The sequence below is a fragment of the Microtus oregoni genome, unplaced genomic scaffold (assembly GCF_018167655.1).
Source record: "Microtus oregoni isolate MIOR12 unplaced genomic scaffold, Mior012 000080F_ref0000499, whole genome shotgun sequence".
In the NCBI taxonomy this organism is placed as follows: Eukaryota; Metazoa; Chordata; class Mammalia; order Rodentia; family Cricetidae; genus Microtus; species Microtus oregoni.
The window spans coordinates 4999941-5024485 of NW_024544538.1; the positions used below are offsets into that span (position 1 = coordinate 4999941).

A 24545-nucleotide genomic window follows, 5' to 3' on the forward strand; every position below is an offset into this window, starting at 1 on the left:
CAAGTGGGTAATTATATTCTAAATACAGTAGTAAAAAGCTATCCCAAATCCTTAATAGCTCATGAACTATAAATACAGTATACACTACGTATGGAAGATAGTAGAGAGAGATAGAAAAATAGCAGCTAAAAATGGTAGTGCATGTCTGTAATCCCAGCTCTCTTTAAACTAAATCAGGAGGATCACTAGTTTAAGACAGGCTGGCCTATATGATAAGACGTTGTCTCTAAAAGGAGGAAACAATAGGTGTAAAATGGTAGCAGTAAGTATATAGGTGAGAATTGTGGAAGGGGGACAAAGTACAAAAGACTGAAATAGGTAGCGACCACATTTCATTGTATGGTATCCTAAATTAATATTTAGGCTCTTGAAACATTGTTAATGAATATTTTGTGTGTGTGTTGTATGTGTGTATGCTTGCATGCATGTGTGTGCACTTGTGTGTATACATGTGCGTATGGGAGTATACTTGCCATTGTATTCACTTGTGGAGGCTAAAGTCAACCTTGAATTATCTTCCTCTGTGACACTCTACCTTATTTTTAATAACTAATGATTTTTTATTGTTTTATGTATATGGATATTTTATATGTATATCTATGTACCACATGTGTGTCAGGTGCCCTCCAAAGCCAGAGAGGGTGTTAGATCATTCGGAACTGGAGTTACAGGTGCTTGTGAGCCACCAAATGGATGCTAGAAATTGCACCTGTGTCCTCTGGTAGAGCAGCCAGTGCTCTTAACTGCTGAGCCATGTCGCCCACCCTACCTTATTTTTTGTGAGAGAGTCTCTTTCACTGAACATGGAGTCATTGTTCTGGCTAGACTGGCTTGCCAGCAAACTCTCCAGAGTGTACTTATCTTGTCCCCTGCTCCAGCACTGGGGTTACAGATTTGTACCGCCACACCCAGCTTTTATGTAGGTGCTAGGGATCAACAATCGAGTCCTCCTGGTTAGGTAGCAAGCACTTTACCCTAACAAGCTATCTCCCCAGCTCTTGTTAGTCTTAATCTTGTTTGTTTCTTGTTTACTGTTTCTGAGATCAGGTTTCACTGTGTTGCTCTGGCACACATCAAAATCTCGGTTTCAAGTGTTCTTCCTGCCTCAACCTTTTGAGTAGTTTAAGCAGCATCCATGAGAGGCTTCAGCAGTGAATTAAGTGTCTAATACGAAGAAAATGTCCTGATTATTAATATGTAATCCTTGTGTTTGTAGGGGGTGGTGCCTTCTCATATTATCTTTTGTGTATGTGTGCCTTCTCATATTATCTTTTGTGTATGTGTGCCTTCTCATATTATCTTTTGAGAAAGAGATTATCACTTAATCTGGAGCTCACCCATTTGGCCAGACTTGTTGGCCAGGGAATTCTAGGGGCTCTACCTTTCTCTGACCCCCAACACTAAAGTTACTAATGTGTGCCATTGCCATGTATGTGGGTGCTGGGGATCCAAACTCAGGTCCTCACACTTTACCAACTGAGCCATCTCCCTAGCCCCTAATAAGTAATTATGACATTACCAGAATTTAGCCCAGCTGAGTGGTAGGACTAGTGTCATTTACAGAGGACTTTTCAACCTTGACTCTACTGACATTGTTTGTTATGGGGAGGGATGAATGTCCTGTCTGTATATTGTAGGATGCTTAGTAGCACTTCTGGCCTCTATTTACAGTGGTAACATCCTCCCCTACACCAGACTATGACAATCAGAAATGTATGCTGACATTGCTGTGTGCCTAGGATAGAGTCAGTTTCTCTATATATAGAACTCTTAGTCTGTAAGTCAGTATCAGAGTTCCTAAAACGCAGGTTCAATTTGTAACTGGCGTTAATCTGGTATCGCAATGTTACACATGTCCCTGAAACATGTATGGCATAAGATAGTGTTTCCCAAAGCATACCCAAAGAAAATCCAGGGTGAAGGAAATTAAAAAGCCACTACCCACTTTATTCCCCCTTTTGGAGATTCAAAAATACAAGTTAACAGAGAATCCTATAAAGTTTTTACACTCCAGAATTTATTAAACTTAATTGATTGTAGAATATTGTTTCATGTGATGCTTACTCAAACATTTCTATTAACAGCCATACTTTGGAAAAACAGTTTAAGGATATGATAAAGTGATTTGAATTCTGTTTCTCCAACATGAAATCTGACATGTTTAATTGTTGTCATTTTTAGTGCACAGAATGGTGCTTGCTTGAGGACTGATTCTTTGTGGCTAGGTGTAAATGTAGTTTCACTGATAGAGTACTTGTTTGCATGCATGAGGCCCTGACTTGACTCCCTAGTTCCCAGCCTTCACAAGAAAAAGCAGTAATAATTACTTTTCAAGTAAGATTTTATTTTAGATTATTATTTCTAATCTTTTATTTTATTAATTGGCCTGATATGAACATAAAAGCATTCTCTTTCGCCACTTTTTAGGATGACAGGTATTTTCTCAGTGGATCATTAGACGGAAAGCTCCGCCTATGGAACATTCCTGACAAAAAAGTGGCTTTATGGAATGAAGTAGATGGTCAGACAAAATTGATCACAGCTGCCAACTTCTGTCAGAATGGCAAATATGCAGTAATTGGGACGTATGATGGTAGATGTATTTTCTATGATACAGAGGTAAGAACCTTGTGGTTTTACACAAGTAATTCCTACCCTCTGGCCTTTAACTGCCTTTTCTGTAAAATAGGGCAAAAATGGTAATATCTGAAACTTAGAGCAAATGATCCTTGAGGTTTCTTCTAATTCTGATATTTTTAATTTATGATTTTTGTTTTAGCATTTGAAATACCATACACAAATACATGTACGATCTACTAGAGGGCGCAACAAGGTTGGAAGAAAAATTACTGGCATTGAACCTTTACCTGGAGAAAATAAGGTACTATAGTATTCAAAACCATCTCTCTCCACACTTTGTATTGATTCTTGAAAGATAGTTTTAATATCTGAGCAATAACATAGGGGAATACTGTTGTTTGTAGTTTTGCTGTTTATTTGCTTGGTGTTTAACACCTTTTGATGTTATGACTTAATTTATATTAAAAGGTGTTTTTTTTTTTTTAAACTTTTCTTTTAAAGAGGATTTCCTCTGTCTAGCCCTAGCTGTCCTGGCTGTAGACCAGACTAGGCTGGCCAAAAACTCACAGAGATCCACCTGCCTCTGACTCCTAAATCCTGGTATTAAAGGAGTGTGCCACCACCGCCCTTAAAAGATGATTTTTATTTTGGTTTTTCGACACAGGGTTTCTCTGTAGCTTTGGAGCCAGTCCTGGAACTCACTGTACAGACCAGGCTGGCCTTGAACTCACAGAGATCCTCCTGCCTCTGTCTCCACCACCTAGCAAAATATGATATTTTTAACTTTGCTTTTGGTTTGCTTTTAGATATTGGTAACCTCAAATGACTCCAGAATCAGACTATATGATCTCAGAGACCTATCACTGTCCATGAAGTATAAGGGTTATGTCAATAGCAGCAGCCAGATCAAAGCAAGTTTCAGGTAAATTGGCAATGGGAAATTCCCAAAAGTATGGCATTTCTTCACTCCCTGTTTTTCATTATATAAGGTTTTAAGTCTTTATGTTTTTATAATCATATCACACACTATCATCATACAGTGCTTACTTTGTCTACCTGAATGGTAGGTAAGAAAACTACCCCTCTTTTGCAAATAAAAAAGGCAAAACCCAGAACATTAAATAATTGGCCTAAAATCATCATTGTCAGAGACATTAGAGCTTAGAAGATTCTTAGTTCCAGAATATTTGCTTTTCAACTTTCATGTAAGCTTTTAAGAGGCACTCACCCCCACCACCACTACATGCATATTGTCTTTATCCTTTTAGGTGCAGGAGCTAAGAAAGTATTTTATCACCCTAAAGTACCTTGTCATTATACCTTTACTTGTCATTATTCTTTCAGTTCTTAATTTGGGATCTGTGAGCTCTCCTGAAATAGGATTACCTGCCTAGCTTTTCTTCTTTCAAATTCTGCTATCAACTTTTCTTAAAAAATTAGTTCTTCTTGAAGTACCTGGTAATTACCCAGCCATTCAACTGATGAACTATCCTTTAAGTCACTAGTTCTCCTAGAGTGAATTCGTCAACATCACAGTTATCAGGACTTTGATGAAAATACTAGTGCTGATCATGGTTAGCATGATGAAGCCCAGGGTTGGGTGCTCAGCACTAATAATAATGTTCAAAAACTGAACAGCAGGTTACATCCCTATGTCTGGAAAGATTAGCCTTGTTATCACAAGAGATAGTATAGTCATTATAACAGTGCTAGAACAAGTAAGTAGCAATGAGCAACAGCACCAAAAAAGCCTGGCTCTGAATCAAACCACCTTTGGAATCTTCAGAATAAGGAGATGGCTCGAGTTTTCAACAATCTCCCTCAGGTGTTGCTTTAGATATTTTAAATTAGGAAGCACTGATAGAAGGAAACCTTGATTTTTTTTTCTGTTTATTTTTTGACCTGTCCTGCTCAAATATAGCCATGACTTTACTTACCTCGTTAGCGGTTCAGAAGATAAATATGTTTATATCTGGAGTACTTACCATGACCTAAGCAAGTTTACTTCAGTCAGGAGAGATCGTAATGACTTCTGGGAAGGTATTAAAGGTAAGCAAATGCAGCTTACTTATATGTATGTGCCTTATTATAAAGGAGTAGAGATTTGTTGTGACTGCAATGCTGGAAACATAGATGGACATACTTATGTCTCTCCACTATGTCAGAATTTATAGAATTACAATAAACTCACAAGTTACAACAGTTTTGTTGGCTGCAATTTCCCAAGAAGTCCCAGTTTTCTTTGATAGCTGGCCTTTGGCCAACACAGGCTCTTTTATCCCAATTCTTAAGAATTGTTACTTGTGTGGGGGTAGTGTGGGAGGTATAGTTCCACACATGACACTGTGCAAGTGTAGAGGCCAGAGAACAGCTCTGTGGAGTCAGTGCTCTCCTTCCCCTGTGGGTTTTAGGATCAAACTCAGGTCTCTAGGCTTGTGTCACAAGAACCTTTACCAATTGAGCCATCTCGCTGGCCCTTTCATTCCAATCTTAATTACTAATATTACGTTTCAAATCACACATTGCACATAATACAGTAATTAGTAGTTTATAGAGTGGGTGCAAAAGGGTTAAAGAGGTCACAGAGTTCAGGGAAGCTTTCCTGGGGCAGAGGCAGATAGATGCAAAGAGAGTCACTGAGGCAGTTAGAAAAGACATTAAGGAACACAACTGAAGAGCTTCTGGAAGCTCAGCAGAGCCACCCACAGCCAAACTATGAAAATACTGAACTGAAAAACAGGTGGCAGGCAGGCAATTCAAGTGGGACATTCCAGCAGGGGGACTGAGCGAGCTTAAACTCACAGGACAATTAGAAGTTCTCTGTTTCTGACATAGACCAGGTTGTCAGATAGCAGTTCACTGCATTTGTAACCAGTCATTAAAGTGATAGGTTCTATCTTTTTATAGGGTCCAAATGAGAGTATCCCACCTTTCAATGTGTTCACTAAGTTCTGGGGCCCAATTTTTTCTCTGATGAAGTTTTAATAGGCCCATGTAGTCATACGCTTCTAATCTACTTCGATGAGTTTGTAGGTGTTACCCTTGTAGCTTTAATAAGGTATCAGTCTGTGCTTGTAGTTGGTGCTGGACGGGTGATGGTGTCTGTGTGTACAAATGAGATGTAAAGCCATCCTGCCTCTGCATTTCTATTCAAAATGGAGTCAAATACTGCTTTGTAAGATGGAGCCACCCAGAGCAAGACTTGGAGAAACTTGGAGCAAGGCACAGCTTGATCTTCAAGACATATTCTCAGTTTAGCAATTATAACTCATTGTATTTCAATAGCAAACTATTTCAGTTTTCTATACCAAAAAAGAATTTTCTTGGCCTAAAATTTGAAAAATATGGAAACAGAACCTATATGAGATAGTTTGTTAAAATATACTTCTGGGGTATAGAAAAAAAATATACTTCTGGGTTTTAAATTAGTCTTATATATTTTAAAAGAGCTTTTTCATATTCTCGTTTTTTGTCCTCATGTTTAGTATAAAATTTCTCAGTTATCCTAAAATAATTTTTCCCAGCACATAATGCAGTTGTTACATCAGCCATCTTTGCTCCGAACCCGAGTTTGATGTTATCCCTTGATATACAAACTGAAAAATTAGAAGGGACAAGTGAAGATGCTGAAGTTTTGGATAGCACATCTACTGGTAGGTGCCTATATTTTATTTGTCCTGTTTTTTTCTAGCCCCCTGTGGTAAGATTTTCATGCACATAAAGAACATTTCTCGTAGACAACATAACAGTTGTTAGATACCCATTTCTGAACATTCAAATAACATATTTCTTGAAAGTTTTATACCTTTAAATTCCTCTAGGGATTTTGGAAAATTGGGAGTTAGTTAGTTATTTGTTTACTTATTTGTTTTGTGACAGGCTCTCACTGCGTAGCCCTGGCTGGATTAGAGCTTACTTTGTAGACCAAGCTGGTCTTTGTAGTAGGAGCCTGTGGGCTGCGTTCCTGCTGCTGCATTCCTGCTGCCCCAGCTCCCGGCCGCCTGGCTAGCTTATGCCCTGAAATAACAACACACAAACTGTATTCTTTTAAACACTGCTTGGCCCATTATATCTAGCCTCTTCTCGGCTAACTCTCGCACCTGGACGAGCCCATTTCTAATAATTTGTGTAGCCTACGAGGTGGCTTACCAGGAAAGATCTTAACCTACGTCCATCCTGGGTTGGAGCTTCATTGCGTCTTCCCCAGAGAGGAGAGCTATCAAGTCTGAGCTCACTTCCTCTTCCTCCCAGCATTCTGTTCTGTTTACTCCACCCACCTATGTTCTAACCTATGAGGGCCAAGCAGTTTCTTTATTTTTTAACCAATGACCTTCCTCCATCAGGTCTTGACTTCACAGAGATCTGCCTGTCTATGCCTCCCAAGTACTGTAATCAATTTCATGTAAGCAGAGACTGCTCGTTCATTTCCCAGCCATCCAGACCTGAATAATCAAACAGAAACTATACTAATTACAACACTGTTTAGCCAATAGCTTAGGTGTATTCCTACCTAACTCTTACATCTTAAATTAACCCATTCCTATTAATCTGTGTATTACCATGAGGCTGTGGTGGCTTACCAGGTAAGGTTCTGGCTTCTTCCTCCTTTGGCAGCTACATGGCATCTCTTTGACTCCACCTGCTCTCTTTATATATTTTTGTTTGGTTTTCTCCACCTAGTTCTATTCTGCCCTGCCATAGGCCAAAGCAACTTCTTTATTAACCAATGGTAATAAAACATTTTCATAGCATACAGAGGGGAATCCCACATCAATTTTAGGTATTTAAAATGCTTAGAAGAGGAAGTGAAAGGAAACTGTCAAAAGGAAGAGTAATTGAATGAAGCTATCATAAAAATGTTCTGTACTTGTCCTTAAGAATGTGGTTAAGAGGGCTGGAGAGATGGCTCAGTGGTTAAGAGCATTGCCTTCTCTTCCAAAGGTCCTGAGTTCAATTCCTGGCAACCACATGGTGGCTCACAACCATCTGTAATGAGGTCTGGTACCCTCCTCTGGCCTGCAGGCATACATGTAGAAAGAATATTGTATACATAATAAATAAATAAATATTTAAAAAACAAAGAATGTGGTTAAGAGCATGTGTATGTAAACCAGTTTTTAGAGAAAATAAGCTTATATTAGGAAAAGCAGTGATAGAATACTTCCTTAAACATTTTGCACACAATAGACAGCTCTCTTTTAGAGAGCCATAAAATCACAGCAATAAATAGGATGCACAGAGGGGGCTTTTGTTTTGTTTTGGTTTTGTCTTTGTCTTTGTCTTTCATGACAGGGTTTCTCTGTGTATCCCTGACTGTCCTGGAACTCACTTTGTTGACCAGGATGACATCATAGAGCTCTGCCTTCCTGAATGCTGGGATTAAAGGTGTGCACCACCACACCTGGCTTCAGAGGGAGCTTCTTAAAGTACACGAATTGCTGAAAAGTTCTTAAGCACTTTCAATTTACTGTCCCAATAATGTCATTTATACTATCCATTCCACTTAATGTGCTATTCTATCTGAAGAATACAAGGATGATTTCCAGCCTAGCACTTCTTTCAACACAAATCATAATTATTAAGCTTTTACAAAATGCCTACTTGGAGACAATGTATAGTATATTTTTTAAAAGCCTTCTTAAAACTATATCACATTAACAAGATCGCAATAACTCTAGATTCTTTTGAAAGAGTTGCAACTTTAATGGATTCTTTCCAAATGTGTACCTGTCTAGGTCTATCTAAGATTAAACTAGTAACCCAGGGCACGGGACCATAAAACACATCCAATGGCCCTCTCTCTTTATTCCTGACATTGGCAGTTTGAGCTTTCCTGTATTAACCCCCACCCCAGGTTGGGGTGATGTGGTTTACAGCATGTAACAAGAATTGAAGACAGTGTAATACAGTAGTCTCATTCTGTAGCTCAAGCTTACCTGGAACTCACTACATAATGAGGCTGGCCTCCTCAAACCCCTGCCTTGCATGCTTAGTGCTGAGATTCCAGGACTGTCAGGCACTAGAATTGAGTCTCAATAAAGACTTTCCGTTTTCCTCTCCTGCTTTTCTCTTATCTCTAAATCCTTTACTACAGCTGCACTGCTTGCCTTTAAGATATTCCAGAAGGATTATAAGGAATGTTCGGTGGCTCACAAGATGGTATTAACACACCTAGAGTGAAAACATTGTGTCTTGCTCATCCTGTAACCAACTTTTCAATGAAAATTTAAATTCATCTATCTCTAAGTAATCAGTATTTCTTACATCTCCAGTTTTTAGTCTACATATAATCAAGTTAGCTAACACAGAGTTTATATGTCAAATGTTATTATACAGCTGGCAAATGTAAAAGGGAAGCATTTTGCCCATTCAGCATAGCTACAGAGATAATCAGTAGAGACCATAAGGGCAGCAGGCTGTCAGCATTCCCAGAGCAAACGTACTCATTTCACGGCAGTTTCGGTGTGTCTGTGCTACAGTCAACCCTATCAATCACCTTAGAGACTCCTCTTAAAAGCAGATTGAAATAGAAGCAATTGATGACTTAGAGGCCTAGATTACCTTGGAGGAATTTAGCCATTCAGGCTCCAAGGAACTGTAACATCCCTAAGACAGGAAAAGAGCAGCTAAGAGAAAGTTAAGTATAAGTATGCTTTAGTCAGGCAGAAAGGTACCAGAGGATGTAAAAATTCTAGAGAAATCCAAAAAACAGATGGTTGGAAGAGGATCTTTCCCAAAGATAGAAACAGGTCATGAGCATGTAGTATTGTGGCAACAGGCTTCCTAGTCCTTTAAAATCAAGTAATATATTTTTTTTCATGCTTTTCAGGTATTGTGAAGACAGATAACACAGAAGTTCTTCTCTCTGCTGACTTCACTGGAGCAATCAAAGTGTTTATTAACAGAAGGAAAACTGTATTTTAATTTGAAACTATATTTAAAATAAACCCATCAGCAAGTTTCTATATGTATCAGAAATGAGAAAAGTATTATAGTGTTTCAGGCTAACATCCTTTTTTAACTTTTATTGAAAGTTGTTCAAATATAATATATATTTTTGAGAGGCAGTGTTAGTGATCTAGGAACCCCTAGACTGATAGACTAGAAAGAATGTGTCTAGATTAACATTGCCAAGCATAGAGTTTATGTTTTGTTATGTTTATGTTTTGTTATATAATTATAAACATGCACAGGTTTCTGCATGAAAAGATATTAATATATTAATCACATGTGCGTGCCTTTTGGTTACATGCACTAAATCTAACAAAGTTAAATTATTTTGGTGGCTCTTTTGGCCTCCTACTGGGTCTTGTTTCTAGCTCTAAAATTTTTTTTTGCACAAAATTTCATTTTTAAGAAACGTGGTATCTTTTGACTGAATTATTGTTTTGAAAATGTTATATAGGTTTTCAATAGGTCAATAACCATGTATAAATGGTTTTTTATAAATTTCTCAATTTGGGGACAAGATTTTTTTTTGTGATCTAAATTGTGGACTTATTCTTTACTTTGTATGTGTATATATATATACATATATATATATATATAAATATATATATATAATTTTTTTTCCTTTGCCACACTGGAGCACAATGTTTCTATGTAAAGAGTTCTTTACTTTATCCATGAGCACCAGGCTTTGCTCACTTAAAAATAAGCCCCATTAAGGAGTAAGTTCTTTTTTACAATAATGTAAAAATGAATTGTTTACATTTTTTTAAAGCATTGTAGTTTTTAAAAATTAAGCTGTTTTGTTTTGTGTTGTTGAATTTGAAAGGCTTTGTAAATGCCAGTATAATGTACCAATGAAATAACATCTGGGACAAAGGAACCCTGGTAATGTTGTTGATGGTTTGCATATGTTTATGAAGTTGAAATATGTATCATTAAAGTTGGTCATCAACACTTGTCAAAGGTGAATTATTTTTAGATGACTTGAGTAAACAAAGAGATGCAAGAAAAACAAACTGTTGTCTTAAATTGAATTTAAGCAAACAGATTTTAAATCCCTAAGTTATGATGCATTAGCTACATGACTTTAAAGCTTTTCCTGAGTTGAATTCTGAAGTACTGTCATCTGCACTCACAGGCTCTTTCTGCATTTGCTTCTGGCACGTGAGGACCTGAGGAGTCACCATCATATCCTCCTCAATCTAGCATGCTCTTCATCTTCAGAGGTCTTGGCTTTCTACTTGATTGCTTCTCTTCTGCCTTGGTCTTCACCTTTCTTTAGACAGTGCTCTTTCTCCTCCTTCCCTCCTTGTCCTTGCCCACCTCTCTCTCCTCTCCCTCTCCCCTTTCTTCTCATGTTTCTTAGATCTCACACTCTATCCTATACAATGATAAATTGAATTATTATGTCACTGTCTTTCCAACTAATCATAGGGTTTTGATTTGCAGTTTTTATAGTCTTAAGTCCCTGGCTGGTCCAGGGACACTTTTTTAAAATTCAGTCTCCACTCTGAAATCTGAAGCAGCTTAGTGCTGAATACTTCTTTTCTTTTCCTTTTTCCTCTTTCCCCTTCTTTTTCTCCTCCTCTTCCTCTTCTTCCTTTTCCTTCTCCTTCTTCTTTCTTCTTCATTCTCCCCCTCCTCCTTCTTCCTTCTTCTCCTCTTCTTTTATTTTTATTTGTTTGCTTTTTGAGACAGGGTCTGTCTAGTCCTATCAGGGAACTCTATGTAGAGCAGCAGGGCAAGCTGGCCCCAAACTCACAGAGATGCCTCTGCCTCTGCCTCTGCCTCTGCCTCTGCCTCTGCCTCTGCCTCTGCCTCTGCCTCTGCCTCTGCCTCTGCCTCTGCCTCCTAAAAGCTAGGATAAAGGTGTGTGTTACCACACCTGGCTTTGTCTGACTTCTGTCTTGCTGGGTGTTTCAACTACAGATAATCAGGGTGTTGCTGTAAGAATACTTCCTGATAGCTGTCACACAGTTGCTTAGAGAAAAGGCTAAACTAGTTGCTTAAGTACATAATGCTGACACCTCCAATTGCTATGTAAATACTGTGAAGTTATAAGTCAGAAGGTGCATTTGCAAAGGAAGCATCAAATACAAAGAAGCTAGGCAGGGTGTGTACACCTATAATCACAGCTCAGGCAGGAGGATCATAGGTTCATGGTTTGTCTGAACTAAAGAGCAAGTTAGTTCAACTCCAGTCTGGGAAACTTTGACCCTGACTAAAATGAAAAATAAGAGTGTGGATATAATTCGATGAGTAAGTGCTTCCTTAGCATGTGGAAGACCCTCAGTTCAATCCCACTACTAAAAAAAAAAAACCTAAATAGAACAATGTATATGAAGATCAGTTGAACACCATTCTCCCTAAAATGAGTATTAGAAATTCTCTATTGTGTGATGTGATTTAGGAAAGAGCAGATTCTAGAGTCAGATAAACTTCCATTCCTTGGCCAAGTTATTTATCCGATGTTACTGTGGTTTACCTTGTATGTAATATGGAAATAGCTAATGCAAAATACAAAGATTCAGTGATTAAATTGCATATGTGTGAAACATGAGATCTAGCTAGTGGGTGTACTCAGTAAATGTGCATTTTTCATTGCTCTTTCCAATTCCCCTTCCAGACCAAACAAAACATTTTTGTACACACTTTTTAAATGCATAGATTCACGGACACGTACACAATCATGCATTTTGTTTTACTTTTCAGTTAGTGCCTTACTGTGTGCCCCTGTCTGGTGTCCACCAGGCTGCCTAGAACTGACAAGAGATGCACCTGCCTCCTGAGTGCTCGGATTAAAGGAGGGCACCATCACGCCCAGCCAACAAGAGCTTTTCAAGAATTAACATGGGACTTTTAAAAAAGACCAACCCCAATCCCTTTTTATTTTAACTATTATCTTCTTTAAAAAGAAAGAATATTTTGATAGGCGAAAACCAAGTAGAAGCAGAGAATAAATCTGACTTTTGAAAGAAAGTACTTTTATTCCTCTATTTCCCCTGTTTTTTTCATGAAAATCTCATTGTGTTCTGTGGCAGGCTGAGAACCACCACGAACAGATTGAGTCTTTCATTCAGGCCTCTTTTATAGAGCTGCATTGAGTCTTCATCTTCATTCTGTTCACCTTAACTAGGATGCAAACTTCACAAAATAACATGCCATTTTCTACTACTCTTCAGATAACACAATTGGGCAGTAACTTTTATCCTTTGAAATGTTTACTTCGTATTACATGTCCATCCCTCAATTTCTTTTCTTAACATCATGTCTCTCTTTGTTGGAATGAAAAATCGAATTATTAAAATATTTTTAATCACTTCAATATAGCAACATGTTTGAGATTGTTTCCTCATAGATTTAGTCTTCTTTTTGTTGTTTTATCTTTACCTTGTTCTTTTTTTATATTTTCCTTTGTGTATGTGTGTGTGTATGTGTGTGTGTGTACATGTTTTGACATGTGTGGGCATTTGTGTGGTGTGGGTGTGCATATACCTCTGTTCATGTGCGCATAAGGCCTGAAGCTGATCAAGAATTATCTTTGCCAGGCATGGTGGAACATGCTTTTAATCCCATCACTTGGGAGACAGAAACAGGTGGATCTCTGTGAGTTCAAGGCCAGCCTCATCTACAAAGTGGGTTCCAAAACAGCCAGGGCTATTGTTATACAGAGAAACCCTGTCTTAAAAAAATCATCTTCTATTACTTTCACCTTATTCTTTGAGGCAGGATCTCCTACATCAAACCCAAAGCCTGTGGCTAGTCCTGCTAACCAGCTTTCTCTGGGGATCCCTTGTCTCACCCTGCAGAGGTTGGTATTACTGGCAGGCCACTACATCCACTTAGCAATTTACGATTTTAGAAGATCCAAACTCCAGTCTTCATGCTTGTGTGGCAAGCACTCCAAATATTGAACTATCTCTCTAGCCTGCTTTTTTTTTAAGACAGGGTCTTATGTAGCTTACTCTCCTAATTGGGGTTTCTGTTGCTACAATGAAGCACCACTGCCAAAAAGCAAGTTGTGGGAGAAAGGGTGTACTTGTCTTACACTTTCATATCACTGCATCATCAAAGTAAGTCAGGCCAGGAACTTAAACAGGGCAGGAACCTGGAGGCAGGAGCTAATGTAGACGGCACGAAGGGGCGCTGCTTACTGACTTGCTCCTTTCGGCTCAGCGTGCTTTCTTATAGATCCCAGGACCACCAACCCAAGGATGGCACCACCTACAATGGGCTGGGCCTTCACCCATCAATCACTAAGAAAATGCCCTAAAAGCCCAATGTTGTGGAGGCATTTTCTTCATTGAGGTTCCCGCCTCTCAGATGACCTTAGCTTGTGTCAAGTTGACATAACACTGACCAGCAAACCTAGGCTGGATTCAGACTCTCTATGTAGTAAATGATGACCTTGAACCTCTGATCTATCTATAGAGTGTAATGATTACACTTGACTTCATAGAAAATTTTCAAAAGAAAATTTCTGCCGGTCACACTAGTTTCTGGCCTCCCACTTTGCTCATTAATCACACAATGTATACTAAGTACCTACTGTGTATAGAAAACTGCTGAGTGGAAACAATGAACAGGCAGATTCATGCGCCAGACGAGCTCTGTCCGGAGAGAAGACGGCTGCAGAAACGAGAAGCTTGCAACTGTCTTGTGACTGTTGCCTGTTCTTCCAATCCCTGTGTGTTTTACCCTTAGTAAATTGTGGGGGACACTAGGTTATCAAGCTGAACTTTGCTAATCTCATATAAAGCACTAAGGATGATATAAAGCATCCAAAATGGAGTATCACCCAAGCCGTCAACATCTCTGTTTTGAGAGAACTCAGTGGATAATAGATCTCCCAGTTGCTTTTGTCTTTACATCACTTTTTTTTTTCCAAGACAGGGTTTCTCTGTAGCTTGGAGCCTATCCTGGAACTAGCTCTTGTAGACCAGGCTGGCCTCGAACTCACAGAGATCCAGCCTTTGCCTCCCGAGTGCTGGAATTAAAGGCGTGCGCCACATCACACACACACACTCACGGCTGGGTTGATGTTTTCCAACAGTTTGTGCCTCGACCTACCTGATGAACAGTTCCCATCTTCAAGTGTGGGACTCGCTGCTACTCTGGCAAGAGGAGATTAGCAATTTGGCTTTGAGACAACTATACAGCAAAGCAGAGCTTTGGCAATGAAAGCCCTGATTTGTAGCTTTTTTTTTTTTTTAAGAGAAAATAAAGTCTTGATCATCCTGAGTTCTACAGTAGTTTGGCCACTAGATGGAGCCATTCACTGCAATATTCTCCATTGCTGCCTCTCCTCTTTTCTGCCTGGGGCTCTGAAGTTCTAAGGCCTGCCTACAGTACTCTTCAGTCTCCCTGGAGATCAGCGATGCAAGTGAAAGGGTCTGGAAGTCTACCTGTTCCATCTAGCTTTGGAGCCTATCCTGGAACTAGCTCTTGTAGACCAGGCTGGCCTCGAACTCACAGAGATCCACCTGTCTCTGCCTCCCGAGTGCTGGGATTAAAGGCGTGCACCACCACCGCCCGGCTTTACATCACTTCTGAAAGCTGGCCCCTTTTTGTTTTGCTTTATTCTCTAGTTTTGGGTCATCTAGTTTCTATTGTTCACTGCAGCCACTTTTTTTCCACGTGCATAGGAAATACATTTGCACTGTTCTAATGGATATTCTTTTTTTTTTTTTTTTTTTGCCAAAAACCAGATTTGGTTTAATATTGCAACAATAGAAAACAAACCCAAGCACTACACACTAACAAACATACTATAACTCAGGAAAGGGGACATGCAGAGGCTACAGTCATAAGCTAAATCTTTACAGGGGACCAGAGAACTGCCTATGACCCGTTGTGGTCATGGCAGTACAAGCAAGTACTATATCTGGAGATGCCAGTTCCCACCCCAGCAAAACCTTATTTTCACACAACAATAAAAGGCATAGTCACTTAAGAGTATGCAGTCCTCACAAGGAAGAGGTGGACCTGCTGCGTTTTGGTGGCTTCACTGGCTCTTTTTCCAAGCTGCTAGGACTACAGCAACAAATAACAAACAAGGCCTCATGGCTTCTGGCTGATCCGGGCACCTTCAAGGGCACAGATGTGAATTCCCATCAGTCTCAGTCTTGGCTGCAGTTCCGTATCTCACTCCAAGGAGTAGGTAATGACAGCATCTACTCACACCTGAGATTCCCTTTATCCTTGGGTCTTATTTAGGACGCTGTTCTTGTGAACACACGCGGGGCACAGCATGTTGTCCTCCAGGTGTGTGGGTGGAAAGGTACAGGCTGGCAGCAGGAAGAAGGCAATCACTTTCCCCTTCTTCTCAGGTACCCCGGCTTGTCCAGTGTGGAACTGCAGCCGAACCCATCCTCTTGAGTCTGCTGGAAGGCTTCTCCCTTGGACCACACTCCACAGCTCCCCATAGGTCTCAGATGTTGTAATGGACTGCAGGGCCTCATTCTTGTTAGCATTGGCTGCAATCCTCGACCAAGACGCCAACACTGCCTCAGAGGCGGTTGTGGTCACAACCGTTGTGCTGACCTCTTCATAGAGGACAGGAGGTTCAGTAAGGGCGGGCATCTGCTCCTCGGGTACAGGGACCACTTCAAGAGGCACTATCACCTGAGGACAAGACTCTTGTCCCTCCTCCGTCTCCGTCTTCAATTTTTTCTGACGCATCTTCACCCTGGCCTCTCTCGGTGTGTCAGGAATGTTCTCTAATTCAGTCTCCTTGTTTCCAGCAGAAGATTCCTATCAAAGGAAAGACTTTACCACAAAGTCCTAATCAAGCCAGGTGCCCTCGTGCGGGCTACCAGAGTGATCCAAGGAGATTTTTTGGTACATTCATCTACCTGCACTACATTTGTTTCTTTTATTTTACAATTGTTATGGTTTTGGTCCCTTTAAGAGACAAGCCACACCCATTCCCCTCCCCATCTGCTGAGGCAGGCTGATCGATCTTCAGCTTCCGGCCTGAGCTCGCTCTCTTTTTCCATCTTCCTCTCAGAGAGGCAGCTTCGCTTCTGCCTCTCTCCCCACTTCTCAGCTTCCCCCCCTTCTCTGTCTCTTTCTCCTCCTCTCTCTCTCTCTCTCTCTCTCTCTCTCTCTCTCTCTCTCTCTCTCTCTCTCTCTCTCCCCCTTCACCCTTCCCCCTCCATAACTCCCTGAATAAACATTCAACCTCACCCTGCATGTTGTGTCTATCCATGTCTCTGTCTTCTGCCCGCCCGCCATGTGTCTCCCTGCCTGGAACCAGCCATTGCTCGGGGACCAGCACCCGTCTCTGCCTGGGGCCCACTGCCTGCTGCCACATAGCCCGCCACCACTGTTCTGGGACCAGCAGCCGTCTCTGCCTGGAACTGGCTGCTCCCAGGGCCCGCTGCCTGCCACCACATGGCCCGCCACCACCATTTGGGACCTACAGCGTTTCTACTGCCTACTGCCACCAGGGATCTTGCAGCATTTTTTAAAAAAAGAATAACAACAATCACTTTCGATGTATTGAAATGTTGTGAAAAGTCGAGAATTCTTAGAGACATGCTTACCTAGCATGTGTGGAGTCTCAGCATAATCTTCAGCATCATAAAATTATAAAATAATAGAACCGGGGAGATGGCTTAGTAAGAGTACTTCTTGCTGCAGCACGAGAGCCTGAGTTCAGATTCAACAACCCACGTGAAAAGGCCCAGCATGGCCACATAGGTACCTACAACTCCAGTTCCCTAGGGAGCGGGGACAGGAAGAACAATGGGGCTTGCTGGCTGCTGGCCTAGTTCTGGTTCGGTGCTCTACACGGAGTAGAGCAGGAGACCGGACGTCTTCCTTTGCTCTGTGACTCTCTGCGGAGGTATTCATTCCTGCATAGATATGTGCATTCGCCACGATGCTCATTAGACACATCTGTAATAAAGACAGTAGTTCTCGCCCACTCCTTCCCCAACTCCCCTTAGCGTTTGTCTCATCTCACCAGAATGCGTTAATCGGAAGTAAGAAGCACCACCAATACATCATTACTAGGGAAAAGTCAGATTCTATTTGGATTCTACCAGTTTTCCACTGTTCTAAGATCCAGCCTGGATGCCATGTTGCCTTTATAGACATCATGTTTTTTAAAATGTCAAATTTCAGATTTTCATAGAAGTGGAAAACCGTACCTGTGTCCACCTACACCCGCTCCCCCTACTGTTAGGCTTACGTTTGTACCCGCCCAGCGGGTCAGTTGTTCCAAGGTCCCGAAGAGGCTCTCTTTGAAAAAGACGGGGCGGGAGGGGAGGGAGAAATGGAGACAAAGCAAAGTTCTGTTGTCAAGGTCTCTCTTTATTAGTGAAATGGTTGTGGCTTCTGTAGCCCTTGAAGGAGGAATTTGGCTTGGGAAGGGGGCAGAGGCGTGGCAAGGGCAAGAAGGGACCTTGCTGGGGCAGCAAAGGTCACAAGTCGACACACCTAGTGTTCTCTGTGCAAGCCGAATCGTTCCTTTTGTGATTCCAAGCTCAAACAATTCTCTAGATAGTTGGAATGTGGTGCGGGTTCCGCTAACAAATAGTTCTCAAGAGACGTTGGGTGTGGGGCTCCCCGCAAACATCCTTAGGACAATAGTCCCTGCTATAATCTTTGGGAAAATGGCATCTGCCCTGCTATAATCTTTGGGAAAATGGCTCCTGACATACATTAAGATCATATTTTCCCCCACAATTAAGAAGCTGCGTGGGCCAGCAAGATGGTTCATCGGATAAAGGCACCTGCCACCAAGCACAACCTGGTTGGGTTATTTTGTGAGTATCTCGCACTTTGGTCTCATGATGCAGTTAAGGGTTATGGACTTCTGCAAAGAAGACCACGGAGGTAAATATATCACATCACTCAACATGACTTAGCACCTGGCTGAGGTAGTCGGTAATTGTCCTCTCTCTCTTCTATGCAGTTAGAGCTCTTTGGAAGTTCTGACCCTCAACTTCCGGACACTATAACAAGTACCCGAGGCAACCAACTTTAAAAAAGAAAATGTGTTTTACTCACAAGTTTTAGAAGTTTCAGTCCAGAGGGAGAGGGAGAGGAGTGGGGGGAGGAGGAGAAGGGTGGGAGGAGGGGGAGAAGGGTAGGAGGAGGGGAACAAGGGTGGGAGGAGGGGGAGGGAAATGGGAGGCTGGGAGGAGGTGGAAACTTGTTTTTTTTTTCTCCTTTTCTCAATAAAAAAAATGGAAAAAAAAATAGAAGTTCCAGTCCCTGATAACTGGGCCTGCTACTTTGGACCTGTGGTGAGGCAGCTACTGTGGGAGGAATCCTGTGGCAGAGTGAAGCCTTTTACCTCATGGGAATGGAGCAAAATGTACAGAAGAAAGGGCTGGGGCCGTTAGCATCTTCAGGGGCATACCCTCAGTGACTTAAGTTTCTCCCACCTGGTCTCACCTCTTAAAAGTCCCACCGTAGGGTCTGGAGAGATGGCTCAGTGCTTAAGGGTGCTTTCTGCTGTTGCCAGGACTCACGGTGGCATACGCCTTTAATGCCAGCACTCGGGAGGTAGAGGCATTTGCATCTCTGAGTTCAAGGCGAGCCTGGTCTACAGAGAGTTCCAGGACAGTCAGGGCTACACAGAGAAATCCTGTCTTGAAATATTTTTTTAAGTGCTTACTGCTCTTGCAGATCTGAGGTTAGTTCCCACCACCACCACCACCACAGCAGGTGGCTCACCAACTACCACAACTCCAGTTCCAGGGAATCGGACACCTTCTGCCTTCCATGGGGACCTACTCGTGCTGGAATATACACATATACATAAAAACAAATCTTTTTATGTTTTGTTTTTTACAAAGCTCCACCATGGACTCTAAACACATGGGACTTTGGAGCGAAGGTAAGATCCAAGCCATAGCGGAAGTGAGTCACTTAATCATTGCCCAATCTCAAGGACTGGAAGGGGTTTAAGGGCCACTTCCCTTTTTATTTCTACGAAGTTGGCAAGCATTTCTTTTCCATTTTTCCTGTTGACGAACCTCCAAAATAACATACATGGAGTAAAAATCCTCGCCATCCATTTTCTGCACTGTCAATTTTCTGGACCTTGTAGATATAATTTGGGGTCCAAATGAACTATTGGGTTGATGTTGTTGTTGTTTTTCGAGGCAGGGTTTCTCTGTAGCTTTGGAGCCTGTCCTGGAACTAGCTCTTGTAGACCAGGCTGGCCTCGAACTCACAGAGATCCAGCCTTTGCCTCCCGAGTGCTGGGATTAAAGGCGTGTGCCACATCACACACACACACACTCACGGCTGGGTTGATGTTTTCCAACAGTTTGTGCCTCGACCTACCTGATGAACAGTTCCCATCTTCAAGTGTGGGACTCGCTGCTACTCTGGCAAGAGGAGATTAGCAATTTGGCTTTGAGACAACTATACAGCAAAGCAGAGCTTTGGCAATGAAAGCCCTGATTTGTAGCTTTTTTTTTTTTTAAAGAGAAAATAAAGTCTTGATCATCCTGAGTTCTACAGTAGTTTGGCCACTAGATGGAGCCATTCACTGCAATATTCTCCATTGCTGCCTCTTTCCTCTTTTCTGCCTGGGGCTCTGAAGTTCTAAGGCCTGCCTACAGTACTCTTCAGTCTCCCTGGAGATCAGCGATGCAAGTGAAAGGGTCTGGAAGTCTACCTGTTCCATCTAGAGTTTCCAAAATTTGATTGAACTCGGGAGCACAACCAGCTGCATTCTGTGAAATCAAATATATGGGACTCAGTGGAAAGCAGGCCTCACACACGAGTAAGAACAGGACCTGAGTTCTAATACTGTAGAATAGTAACAGTAAGGCAGCTTGTTCTCCATTCCTATTTTTCTCCAGCTTTTTGATGCTTTCATTTTCACACTTACCTTGTTAGTGGTCATTGCTGTGAAATAAAGCTTGTGAGAAGCTTCCAGGTGGGCTCATGGTTAAGAGTGGGTTGGATTCCCAGCACCCACAGTGAGTGGCTCACAACTACCTATGACCCCAGCTCCAGCGTACGGTATGCCACCTCTGTTCTGGCCCTGGGGGCACCTGCACACACTAACATGTAAACACAAATACATTTAAATCTTAAATAAAATTTTAAAAGACATCTTTAAAACGTGAAAAACCTACAAAATGCAATCCCCTCCAATAGATTTTATAAGAACAAATTTGGAATTAACACTCCCTAAATCACATAACAATTGTTACATTCATGAATCTCTTGTGTGACATCTTTCTTTTTTTTTTTTTTTCACACTCGAGTGGCCCCAGAAAGCTCAAGCCATTTTTAAATTTATTTATTTATTAAGGATTTCTGCCTCGTCCCCACAACCGCTTCCCATTTCCCTCCCCCTCCCCCGATCAAGTCCCCCCCACCTCATCTGCTCGAAGAGCAATCAGGGTTCCCTGACCTGTGGGAAGCCCAAGGACTGCCCACCTCCATCGAGGTCTCGTAAGGTGAGCACCCAAACTGCCTAGGCTCCCACAAAGCCAGTACGTGCAGTAGGATCAAAAACCCACTGCCATTGTTCTTGAATTCTCAGTATTCCTCATTGTCCGCTATGTTCAGCTAGTCCGGATTTATCCCATGCTTTTTCAGACGTAGGCCAGCTGGCCTTGGTGAGATCCCAATAGAACATCCCCATTGTCTTAGTGTGTGGGTGCATCCCTCGTGGTCCTGAGTTCCTTGCTCGTGCTCCGTCTCCTTCTGCTCCTGATTTGGACCTTGAGATTTCTGTCCAGTGCTCCCGTGTGGGTCTCTGTCTCTGTCTCCTTTCATCGCCTGATGAAGGTTAATATTCCTGAGGATGCCTATGTGTTTGTCTTTGGATTCACCTTATTTATCTTCTCTAGGAACATGAATTATAGGCTCAATGTCCTTTATTTATGGCTAGAAACCAAATATGAGTGAGTACATCCCATGTTCCTCTTTTTGGGTCTGGCTTACCTCACTCAGGATAGTGTTTTCTATTTCCATCCATTTGTATGCAAAATTCAAGAAGTCCTTGTTTTTTACTGCTGAGTAATACTCTAATATGTATATATTCCATACTTTCTTCATCCATTCTTCCGTTGAAGGGCATCTAGGTTGTTTCCAGGTTCTGGCTATTACAAACAATGCTGCCATGAACATAGTTGAGCATATACTTTTGTTGTATGATAGGGCCTCTCTTGGGTACATTCCCAAGAGTGGTATTGCTGGATCCAGGGGTAGGTTGATCCCGAATTTCCTGAGAAACCGAAACACTGCTTTCCAGAGTGGTTGCACAAGTTTGCATTCCCACCAGCAATGGGTGAGTGTACCCCTTTCTCCACAACCTCTCCAGCAAAGGCTATCATTGGTGTTTTTTATTTTAGCCATTCTGACAGGTGTAAGGTGGTATCTTAAAGTTGTCTTGATTTGCATTTCCCTGATCGCTAAGGAAGTTGAGCATGACCTTAAGTGTCTTTTGGCCATTTGAAGTTCTTCTGTTGAGAATTCTCTGTTCAGATCAGTGCCCCATTTTATAATTGGGTTGATTAGCCTTTTACGGTCTAGTTTCTTGAGTTCTTTATATATTTTGGAGATCAAACCTTTGTCAGTTGCAGGGTTGGTGAAGATCTTCTCCCATTCAGTGGGTTGTCTTTTTGTCTTAGTGACAGTGTCCTTTGCTTTACAGAAGCTTCTCAGCCTCAGGAAGTCCCATTTATTCAATGATGCCCTTAGTGTCTGTGCTGCTGGGGTTATACATAGGAAGTGGTCTCCTGTGCCCATGTGCTGTAGAGTACTTCCCACTTTCTCTTCTATCAGGTTCAGTGTGTTCGGACTGATATTGAGGTCTTTAATCCATTTGGAGTTGAGTTTTGTGCATGGTGATAGATATGGATCTATTTTCATTCTTCTACAGATTGACATCCAGTTTTGCCAGCACCATTTGTTGAAGATGCTCTCTTTTTTCCATTGTATACTTTTAGCTCCTTTATCGAAGATCAGGTGTTCATAGGTTTGTGGGTTAATGTCAGGGTCTTCTATTCGATTCCATTGGTCGACTAACCCTAAAAAAAAAAAAAAAAAAAAAAAAAAAAAAAAAAAAAAAAAACAGGTTTCCCTTTGAAAGAGTTGAAAGGAAAGAAAATTTATGAGTCTTGTTTTTGGTTCTCTGCTTATTTGTTTTCTTGAGACAAAGCCTCACTATGTAGCCTGTAGCGGCCCAGAACTACGTAGATTAAGCTAACCTTGAATTCACTGAGACCTGCCTACGTTTTCCTTGTAAGTGCCAGGATGGAAGTTGCACACTACCTTGCCCAGGACAAGCCTTGTTTAATCATATTAAATGCTGTTTCAATCTTGATCCTTAAGACACAATGACCTACGATCTGTCTTGGAAGATTAGATGGTTGCGACAGTCAGACGTGTGCACAGTCGTTAAGAAGTCTTGTTTGGAGCCAGAGTGATGACCCAGAAGTTAAGAATGCTTACGGCTCTTCAAGAGGATCTGATTTGGTCCCTAGGACCCAGATGACAGTTCACAACAGTCTATAACTCCAGCCTCAGGACATATAACACATTCTACTGGCTGCTATGGGCACTGCATGGCCATGGTACCCAGACATAGATGCAGGCAACACATGTACACATCAAAAGTAAGTTAAAATATAAAATTTAAAAGAGTGTGCTAGGTATCAAGATAGCATGTGTGTCTCTTTTTTAATATTTATTTATTATGTATATAATATTCTGTCTGCATGTATGACTGTAGGCCAGAAGAGGGCACCAGACATCATTACAGATGGTTGTGAGCCACCACGTGGTTGCCGGAAATTGAACTCAGGACCTTTGGAAGAGCAGGCAATGCTCTTAACCACTGAGCCATCTCTCCAGGCCCAGCATGTGTGTCTCTTAGGCTATCAAAGTGGGCATGGCAAAGATAAGTGTCCACTAATCTGTGTATATGCACACTAACCTGTATTTTAAAACTAATCTGAGTATATATGCACATTAATGCACACATGTAAATATTTCTGACCTTTTCTATTAGAGTTATTTGGTGCACTATATATATATATATACACTAATATGTGTATATACACATATCAATGCACATATATAACTATATCTGACCATTTTTTTTCTTTCTTTCTTTTGGTTTTTCAAGACAGGGTTTTGCTGTTGCTTTCGATCCTGTCCTGGAACTAGCTCTTGTAGACAAGGCTGACCTTGAACTCACAGAGATCTGCCTGCCTGTGCCTCCTGAGTGCTGAGATTAAAGGCATGTGTGTGCCACCACCGCCCAACATATCTGACCATTTCTATTAGAGTTCTTTGGCACACGAATTACTGTAGTACCCTCTCCTTGCTTATCTGAAACCTCTTCCTCCAGCATTGAAAACCAGCTGACACTTATCATCAAGTTACTTATTTGTTCAATCCCAACACAGCTTATTCACCAGTTTCAAGATCACCAACGTGTACCCTACCCTAATAAGAAACAACTTGGTCACACAAAAAGTCAGTACCTGTTTCTCTATTTATATTCCGTTTTAAATATTAGGTTTTATCTGTAGTGTTGGATTCACATTGGGTTGGTGGTAGCCTACAGCACACCAGATTTGTGGGAAAATCATGCTCTAGAGGAAGCTGAGGCACGCCTGCTTGAGAGCCAGTGGTTCCATGTGCGGTTTTCCTCTGATGGGTCCTGAGTACTGTTGCCATGGAGATAACAGCTGTGCTGTGTCATTATCGATCCACCAATAGTCAGAGAAGCTTTGCAGTCAGGATATTGTTTAGCAGGCAGAGTGGTTTCTGATGGACACTATTGACTGCTACAAAACCGTGAGAGGCTAACATTGCAGGAAGTGAACTGTTTGCACCTGAGAGCAAATGTAAAATCAGAAAGTCCACACAAGCGAGCAATGGAGCCTACGAAATCCTCACTCGGTGGGAAACGTCCCAGGAAACTAGGAAGACAGATGGGGACACTGCCCAACTTGCTCCTTTTCTAATGATGAACCCCAAATTAAAATCTTTTTATTTTGCCGAATAAATAAATATTCAAT

General features: G+C 41.4%; 2 protein-coding genes and 1 non-coding gene across 7 annotated transcripts in view; 2 read left to right on the plus strand and 1 right to left on the minus strand.

Annotated features, from left to right (window-relative positions):
• Positions 1–10641, plus strand: part of LOC121441707 (WD repeat-containing protein 44) — a 111051-nt gene extending 100410 nt beyond the window's left edge. For 2 of the 5 annotated variants that reach the window (XM_041642938.1, XM_041642939.1), the window contains 6 exons: positions 2428–2619; positions 2780–2881; positions 3387–3502; positions 4502–4629; positions 6105–6233; positions 9410–10638. In XM_041642938.1, coding sequence (XP_041498872.1) covers positions 2428–2619; positions 2780–2881; positions 3387–3502; positions 4502–4629; positions 6105–6233; positions 9410–9504 — 762 coding nt within the window. In that variant the 3' untranslated portion in view covers positions 9505–10638. Of the gene's footprint in view, positions 1–2427; positions 2620–2779; positions 2882–3386; positions 3503–4501; positions 4630–6104; positions 6234–9409 lie in introns of those variants that run through there. The other 3 variants (XM_041642941.1, XM_041642940.1, XM_041642942.1) reach the window with 3 other exon arrangements.
• Positions 10642–15726: 5085 nt separating this feature from the next.
• Positions 15727–20404, minus strand: LOC121441665 (developmental pluripotency-associated protein 4-like). Its single transcript, XM_041642868.1, has 2 exons — positions 20390–20404; positions 15727–16284 (listed from the first exon to the last, which is right to left on the minus strand). The coding sequence occupies exons 1-2, from the start codon at positions 20402–20404 to the stop codon at positions 15727–15729; spliced, it is 573 nt and encodes a 190-aa protein (XP_041498802.1).
• A 3640-nt stretch (positions 20405–24044) lies between these two features.
• On the plus strand, positions 24045–24319 carry LOC121441715. Its single transcript, XR_005973495.1, has one exon.
• The last annotated feature ends 226 nt before the right edge of the window (positions 24320–24545 follow it).